At 47.1% G+C, this 8,316-nt stretch overlaps 1 protein-coding gene across 1 annotated transcript in view; it reads right to left on the bottom strand.

Moving 5' to 3' along the window:
• Window positions 1-8,316, bottom strand: part of Adgrg3 (adhesion G protein-coupled receptor G3) — a 27,522-nt gene that overhangs the window by 18,000 nt on the left and 1,206 nt on the right. Inside the window, exon 2 of the mRNA XM_021170697.1 lies at window positions 5,347-5,497. Coding sequence (XP_021026356.1) covers window positions 5,347-5,497 — 151 coding nt within the window. The remainder of the gene's footprint in view (window positions 1-5,346; window positions 5,498-8,316) is intronic.

Raw genomic sequence — 8,316 nt, 5'->3', positions numbered from 1 at the left:
GAGGAGGAAGAGGAGGAAGAGGAAGAGGAAGAGGAAGAGGAGGAGGAGGAGGAGGAGGAGGAGGAAAAGAAGATGAGGAAGAAGAAGAGGATGAAGAGAAGGAGGAGGAGGAAGAAGAGGAGGAGGAGGGAGAGGAGGAGGAGAAAACAACAACTGGGGTACAGGCATGTTGATAAGGGGAAAATTATGTGTTACCTGAAAACAAGAAAAGTTAAGATAAAGAAAGAAAGAAAGAAAGAAAGAAAGAAAGAAAGAAAGAAAGAAAGAAAGAAAGAAAAAAGAAAGAAAGGAAGGAAGGAAGAAAGAAAGAAAGAAAGGAAGAAAGCAAGCAAGCACTGGGGCATAGAACAGTGACCACAGGGCACTGTTGTTATCGTGTGCTTTGCCTGAGAGACACAGCTTAAAAGAAAAACTATTTGTTTCAGCTCATGGCTTCAGAGGGCTCAGCCCACAGTTCAGCACCTTCCTGTTTCTCTGCCGTGGTAAGGCAGAAAGTCATGTATGGAAGAGGCTGCTCCCGTCATTGCTGCTGGGGAGCAGAGAGCTTATTAGGAAGTGGACAGGGCCAAGCGGTACCTTTTCAAAGGATGCCTCCACGTAGGCCACCTTCCCAGTTCCACTCGCCTGTCCCCAGCACTTTATGCAGGGTTTGGATCCATGAGTATGTTGAACCATTGATAAGGTCAGAGGTATGCTCTGTGATTTCCTAATTGCTCAATAGAATCACACTGACTGTCAAGAGTCACCATCAAGGGCTGGTGAGATGGCTCAGTGGGTAAGAGCACCCGACTGCTCTTCCAGAGGTACAGAGTTCAAATCCCAGCAACCACATGGTGGCTCACAACCATCCGTAACGAGATCTGGCGCCCTCTTCTGGAGTGTCTGAGGGACAGCTACAGTGTACTTAAATATAATAAATAAATAAATCTTAAAAAAAAAAAGAGTCACCATCAAGGGCTCGAGAGATGGCTCAGTGATTAAAAGCATTTGTTGCTCTTGCAAATGACACATATATATGGTGGTTCACAACATTCATAACTCCAGCGCCAATGGATATGGTGCCCTCTTCTGGCCTCCACAGGTATTGCATGTGTATGGTGCACATACACATGTTAGCAAAACACACAGACAAAATTAAAATATATAAATCTAGAAAAAATATCTAAAAATAAATAAAAATCATGTTTGCCACTTGGAGGGGTGTTACTTGGGGGAAGCATGAGAGGCCTTCTGTGAGACTAGAAACTTTTTTTTCAGCTTTCTGAGTGAGGGGTCAGAAGGATGTGTGTGGTCACATGTAAATTGCACAACCTTTGAGACAGGAGCTGAAAGAGGCCAGAAGCGGGTATCAGGTCCCCTGCAACAGAAGTTACAGGTGGCTGGGAGCCATCTGGTGCAGGGACTTTAGCTTGAATCATCTTCAAGAGCAGCAAGTCCTCTTAGCTGTTGAGCCATCCTCTCTAGCTCCGACATTTGTGCATTTAAATATAACAACAACAACAACAACAGCAACAACAATAGTTATATTATTATTATTATTATTTCTCAGTGTATCTATTTTTTAAGAACCATGGCTTTGGGCTTCTGATTCTGAATCAGGAAGTTGTTTGTTTTCCTAGAATACATGGAGAAGCCAAGTCATACATGATGACTGTGGCACGCTGTCAACAGCAGCTAGGACAGGGACGGCCTTGAGGTGACATCCTGTAGAGAACCATGAACATGAGGTTCAGCGCCTGTGGCCTCTCTTCTCCTAGGGACATCTGTTCTTCCTAAGCTCTTTCTACTGCGAGTTTGAATTACTGATGAATGGAGGTCACTGCTGGTCACAAAACACACCTTACTGGTCACAGCAGGAATGGACCGTAAGAGCACATTAAGGGAAGGAAGCCATTCCCAAATACTGTTTGGCTTCCTGTGTGTCATCAGAACAGTCATGTCCAGGGGAAGAATGTAGCTCAGCGCTGACTATGGTCTGTGTGAGATGAGACTCTGCCCACAGACAGGCACAAGGGCTACAGAGCCACAGCAGGGCATCAGAGTCTCAGGGGATGTGTGTAAAGGAAGAGAAGCAAGCCTGAGACCCCACAGCCCTTAACAAACAGCAAGTTTTTCCTCTGTCTGCTCCTTTCTTGTCAGATCTTAGACCCGTGAGCAAGTAAGCCACGAAGCTTTTGAAGAAACCAGAGGAGCATTCTTCTGGTCTTGGTGTAGAAAGCAATTGTTTTTATTGTTTTGTTCTCTTCTCTTTTTGTCTGTGAGAGTCTAGTCTTATCTAGGTTAGGCTGGCCTCATTCACCAAGTACCTGAGGATGGACTTGGTCTCTTTGATCCTTCTGCTTCCACCTCCTGAGTTTGGGGATTAAAGATGTTTCAACAGTCATGCCTGCCTAGTTTAGAATAGAAAACAGACAGAGCAGAGCAGAGCAGAGCAGAACAGAACAGAACAGAACAGAACAGAACAGAGTAACAGGCAATAGGGCTGGTGAGATGGCTCAGGGAGCAGGTGTTTGTCACAAGCCTCAGAACATATGTAAAGGTGGAAGGAGAAAATTGACTTCACGAATATGCTGTGACATGTTAGTTCCCCCACATCATGCATACACACACACATACACGCATACACACACCCCAATACTTAAAGTAAATCTAAAGATCTGATCGATTACACTAACTAAAATTAAAACCTTTAGCAGTGGTCAAAAGACAGTGCTTCGGAAGTGAACAGGAAGCCCATGAAAAGGAAGATTATTCTCTGCATATATTCACGAAGACGCATGCAGAACAAATAAAGGATCCCCAAAATCACTATGGAAAATTCCAACAGCTTTATAGACCAATAAACAGAAATAGAGATATTAAGATATGAAAGAAATAACTGGAGGCACTTGACATCGGTCATCACAATCACCACGAGGTGCACTAGAAACCCGTAAGGATGGCTAAAAGAGAAAGGCAGACAAGACCAGGAGTTGTCAAGGCCACGGGGCAACCGGAATGCCACAATCTGCCTGCAGGAGTAAAATCTGATCTGACTACTGTAGCCAGTTTCTGCTAGAGTTAATCCTACCCCCCCCCCCACACACACACACACAAGTCACCAATTCCAATCCTAGGAATACAGATTCACAACAATACATGACCAAGAACGTCCAAAAACAGGAGCCACCCACATCACAAAATAAGTTGTCAGTTATATGTCATGTAAGATGCTAAAAAGATACACATCCGGATGAAGACGGCAGCCGTCTCTGGCTGATGGATTAAGGGAAATTCTCACTTCCTTTCTATAGCAAATTCCCAATGAATATGTATCACCTTTTGTCATCGTTTGTTTTCTGAGACAGGCTCTCCCTGTGCAGCCCTGGCTGTCCTGGAACTCACTCTGTAGAGCAGGCCTTAAACTCAGGGATCAACCTGCTCTGCCTTCATGCCATGCACCATCATGCCCACCATGTGCTACTTTTATAATCAAGACAGCCATTGAAATAAAGCACACTAACATTTCTTGAGCTCCTGCTATCTGCTAATAACTCCTCCATGTGTTATTTACTCAGTCTTCAGTGATGCTACGAGGAAGTCTGAGAGGTGGGGAGCAGGCGCTTGAGGGCATGGCGTTCTGACAGTGTGGATGGCGGGGTTACCACGACTCTCAAGTGCAGAATTATTTAGCCTCCACCATCATCCTGTAAATCCCATTTTACAGATAGGTAAACTGGAAGCCACCTGAGCACTGGCAGTCTGGGTCCAGCTTGTCACATCAAGTGCCTCCGCTGAGACTTCTATACCAGCTCCTATCAAGTTTGCCTCTTACCTGCTGTGTAACTACAGGCAAGTTATTCACAGCATAGAGCCTCAGTTTGCTCATCTGAGAAATGGGTTGATAACAGGACCTACCTCAGGGCATTTTTCATGGTCTGAATATACAATGTCCTTATAGGTTCATGTGTTTCAATATTTCAACCTCCTCTGGTGTACTGTTTTCAGAGATCATGGAGCCTTGAGAAGTTGAGTCTAGGTGGCATATGTAGAAGGATAGCCAGGGCTGCTTCCCATTCTCTTCTGCTTCTGTGTTCCTCCCTGACAAGGTGTGTATGAGCTCATCATGCCGTAAGCCTCTGCTGCCAGGGAGGGAGCCTCTCCATCCACCATGCCCACCCCTCCCTTAGGCTGCTCCTGCCCTGTATCCAGTTACAGCCGCAAGAGAAGTAGCTGAAGACAGTGTTGTTATGAAGAGAAAAGGGCAAACTGAAGGGATGGAGTGGGACCGGACCGCACCCTTCAGTCCCAAGGATGGAGTGGGACCAGACCACACCCTTCAGAACTGAGGCACCTGCTCGCTCCAAGGTGTTTATCCAGGACATGAGCACACAGGTACCCTGGGCTTCATTCACAGTGTCTAAGAAGCTGCCAGTGTGACTGTAGGCAGGACTCGGGGCATTTCCAGGCCACGGAAAGAATGAACCTCAATATAAACACTGTCTTAATAGCCAGCCTTGAGCAGAGATTTTCATTCCTCCCTTCAACAACCATTTTCTGAGTTCTGGCTGTAAGCTGGGCACTTCTGTGGTATCCCAGGTGAGCTTTGGGTCCCTCTGCCTAGAGCCCAGAGAAGAGCAGAGAGGCAGAGCTAGTGTGGCAACTGTGACTCCAGCAGGGACAGCACCAGGGAGCTTTGTCTCCCCTGCCCCATCTAGCCAGCTTCTTGGTCCCATGAAGCCTGCCTGAGCCATCTTTCCTGAGCAGCTTCGTAGTACCAGCGGAATTCCACCCTAATGGGTCACACCTCTACGTTGGTCACCACCCCTGGACGTCCCTGAATCCAAGCAATCAATCTCGAGTTGACCACACCCTTCTTAACTTCGAATACATCATCTCTCCGCTTCCCATAATGGTCTAGTTAACTTGGTACTTCTAGTCCGCCCCCAGCCCTCATCTCATCTCAACATTGCCACCTCTGTCCCCCGCACCTCTTTGCATGCTTACAGTTCAAAGCACTCTAGTCCTTTCCCAGTACTATGAAATTAAGCAGCTACATCATCCACCACTGTGTGGATTCACCAGAAAGCTGACCTGTATCCCCCAAAGTCCTTCCCCTGTGTTTCCCGACTGTCAGAGGTGACCCCCGGAAAAGGGTCATTTGACCCTCAAAGGGATCAAGACCCACAAGTTGAGAACCACTGTCCTTATCAGTAGCAACTCTGATGGCCAAGGCAGGGCCAGGTTAGGGAGAACATGAAAGGGTGAAAGGGGAACAGCATGTTATTCTAGGGCCCTGAGAACTTATGACAGTATGGCTTCCCAACAGGTCACTCCTCCCGTTTGTCCAGACTCCTCTCCTCTTACCTCTGCAAGTTCCCCACATCACAGGGGCTGTGCTCCGATTGCCCACACTTGGTGAAACACTGAGCAGTGTCATTCAAGTCGAAGGTGTCATACTCGTGGCCCTCCTGAAACCGACGGCAGACGTTCCTTGGCTCTTCGGTGGCCTCCTCATCTAGGGGAGGAAGTGGGGTGAGATGGGGCAAGTGGGAGAGGGACAGTGGCCTAGGAGAGGTAGCTGGTCCGTCACCCAGCTAGGGGCACTCCGGCAGATTCCACTCTCCCCAGTCCCGGAGTTCTCAGGGGAGAGCAGGCATTCCCACTTCACAGGGCGTGGGTGGGGTGGGGGTGGGGGTGGGAGATGACTACACGTGGCATGTGGTTCTCCAGACAAAGGCTTTGCCTGGCAATGCGCAGTGTTTTATCTCTCAGAACTGTGGCTTTTCAGCCACATCCTCCACAGAGCCTGCCTGGTTTCCTGCCCTTACTCCGTCAGATCCTCCCAGGCAGCCGCGGCCGATTCTCTAACTCTTGTAAGGCTTGTGGCTGGCTCTGTCCTAGCCTCCCATCTTTGCCTGGACTGGGTAAAGGCTGCAGCAGGCTGAGACTGGGGAGTAGTCAGCCCATGTCGGAAGGTGCTTCAGGACTAGAGACCAGTTCTGTGACTTCTGGTGCAGAGCCCTGTGCTATGGAATGCAGGAAGCTTCCTGTCCCTGCTTAGCCGTTTGTCCTCTGGCAAATTACGCAAGCGCTCCGAGGCTTGGTCCTCTCACCCTTTATGTTTTAGAGATGAAAAGAGATAATATACCTGAGCACACAGACCATCTGAGGTAATCTGGAGGATGTAGCTTTTTTTTTTTTTTTTTTTTTTGAGACAGAGTTAGTGTCTCCACATAGTCCTGGGTGCTCTGGAACTCACTATTGTAGGTCAAACTGGCCTCAAACACAGAGTTCCTCCTGCCTCAACTTTCCAAGTGCTGGGATTAAAGGCGTGCACCACCACACCTGACTAAGGTGTGACTTTTGTTTGTTTGTTTGTTTGTTTGGGTTGGGGTTTTTTGTTTGATTGTTTTTGTTTGCTTGGCTTTTTGGGGGGCGGTTGTTGTTGTTTTGTTTTGTTGTTTTGTTTTTGGGTTTTTTTTTTTTTGAGGCAGGGTTTACTTTTTAAATATCCTTTGCTGGTATTTGATTGAAAAAAATATCATTGGAGCTGGAGAGATGGCTCGGAGGTTGAGAGCACTGACTGCTCTTCCAGAGGTCCTGAATTCTATTCCCAGCAACCACATGGTGGCTCACAACCATCTGTAATGGGATCCAATGCCCTCTTTTGGTGTGTCTGAAGACAGTGACAGTGTACTCACATTCATGAAATAAATAAATCTTAAACAAAATTTAAGAAAAATATCATGGACATTACCACTTTTGATTTAAAGAAAGCTGGTTCATTTTCAAATATTAGTACAGAAAATAAAATTCATGATAAAGGCATGGCAGGACAAAGAATGAACAGGGAAGAACATATTAGCATATTTATAGAAGTTGGGTCTATATGTTGTTCAATTTTGCTTTGGTTTTCAAATAGTATGTGGAGCTTATAAGATGCACTGAGGCCAGATGCTAGGCTCAGTCTCTGAGATCAGCCCTATTTGCATTCACATGAAATCTAAGGAGGGTTAGAGAGGAGGAAGAAGGACTCCATGAGGGCAGGTGTCAAGGATTAGGAAGGGGGGATGGCCTCAGGGTAGGTGAGAATACAAGCTTTCCTCCACCTTGCTGGGAATCCCAGCAGGATACCTAAGGGAAGCTCTTGGCATCCAACAGAGAAGTACAGAGCTGAGTACTTGTGGCTCCCCACCCCACTTTGTCCTTAGGATATAGCCCAGGCTAGCCTCAAACTCAAGATCTTAGGAAGTGCTGTGTCTCCAGGGTGTTTTCTGAGGACTTTGGAAGCCTTGGTGTGAGTTCAACAATTGGGGATGCAGCAGGTGAGGGCAGGCAGGAGGTCAAAGGCCAGACGGTGACCCATATGTTCCCTATACCCTGCCCCTTGTCCCTTCAGCCTCCCTCCCTCCACTCACTGCCAGCCTCTTTCCCTTCTGCAGCCAATACCTGGGGCTAGCCCATCCTCGGCCTTCAGACTCAGGGTGCCAAGAGACTCCCTCAGGCAAGTAGCTACCACTTTTGTGCCTCTTTTTAGCACCATGTATGTTTCTTGGGTATGTAAGCAAAGAGCCAGTAGGTAAATGGACAAAAGGCATTCGATGCCACCTCCTATGTCACGCAGGTGACTGACACATCACCCAGTCACGAGCATCCCTGACACTACTGGATCCACATCTCCGTTCAGAGGAGCCTTGTTGGCCTGTCCATCATTGCCTGCTCTGTTCCAGGATGCCCCAAGAAAGACAGCCCTGTCAATTTCTACCGAATTTTATACTCAGGGTCTCCAATAGCCCAGGATGGCTTCAAACTCACTATGAGCTGAAACAGAACTCAAAGTCTTGATCCTCTGCCTCTCTACCTTCCAAGTACAAGTATATTGCACAATACCTGGTTCACCTCTGAGTCAGACACTCAACTCTATCCTTGACTGACTGTCCTAGCATCAGAAGAGAGGAGATTTTTTTTTCTTCTGAACCAAGAGATGCTAATCTGTGTGACTAGTCACCTGTCCATAAGTGACTCAGAAAGGCAGACACCTAAGGATACTTGTCAAAGTTGGAGCAGACAAGGAGAGGCGGGGCATGGAGACAGGAACACCTCACCACTCCACATAGCCATCTCTCAACAGTCAAGAAGGGTATAGCCAAGTAACACAATCACAAAAGAACTCACACAATATGTATTCATTGATAAGTGGATATTAGCCCAAAACTTAGGATACCCAAGATATAAGATACAATTCGATAAACGCATGAAACTCAAGAAGAATGAAGACCAAAGTGTGGACACTGTGCACCTTCTTAGAATTGGGAACAAAACACCCAGGGAAGG

The sequence above is a fragment of the Mus caroli genome, chromosome 8 (assembly GCF_900094665.2).
Source record: "Mus caroli chromosome 8, CAROLI_EIJ_v1.1, whole genome shotgun sequence".
In the NCBI taxonomy this organism is placed as follows: Eukaryota; Metazoa; Chordata; class Mammalia; order Rodentia; family Muridae; genus Mus; species Mus caroli.
The sequence above is the reverse complement of the archived record's forward strand: the minus strand, read 5'-3'. Positions and strand labels throughout refer to the sequence as shown.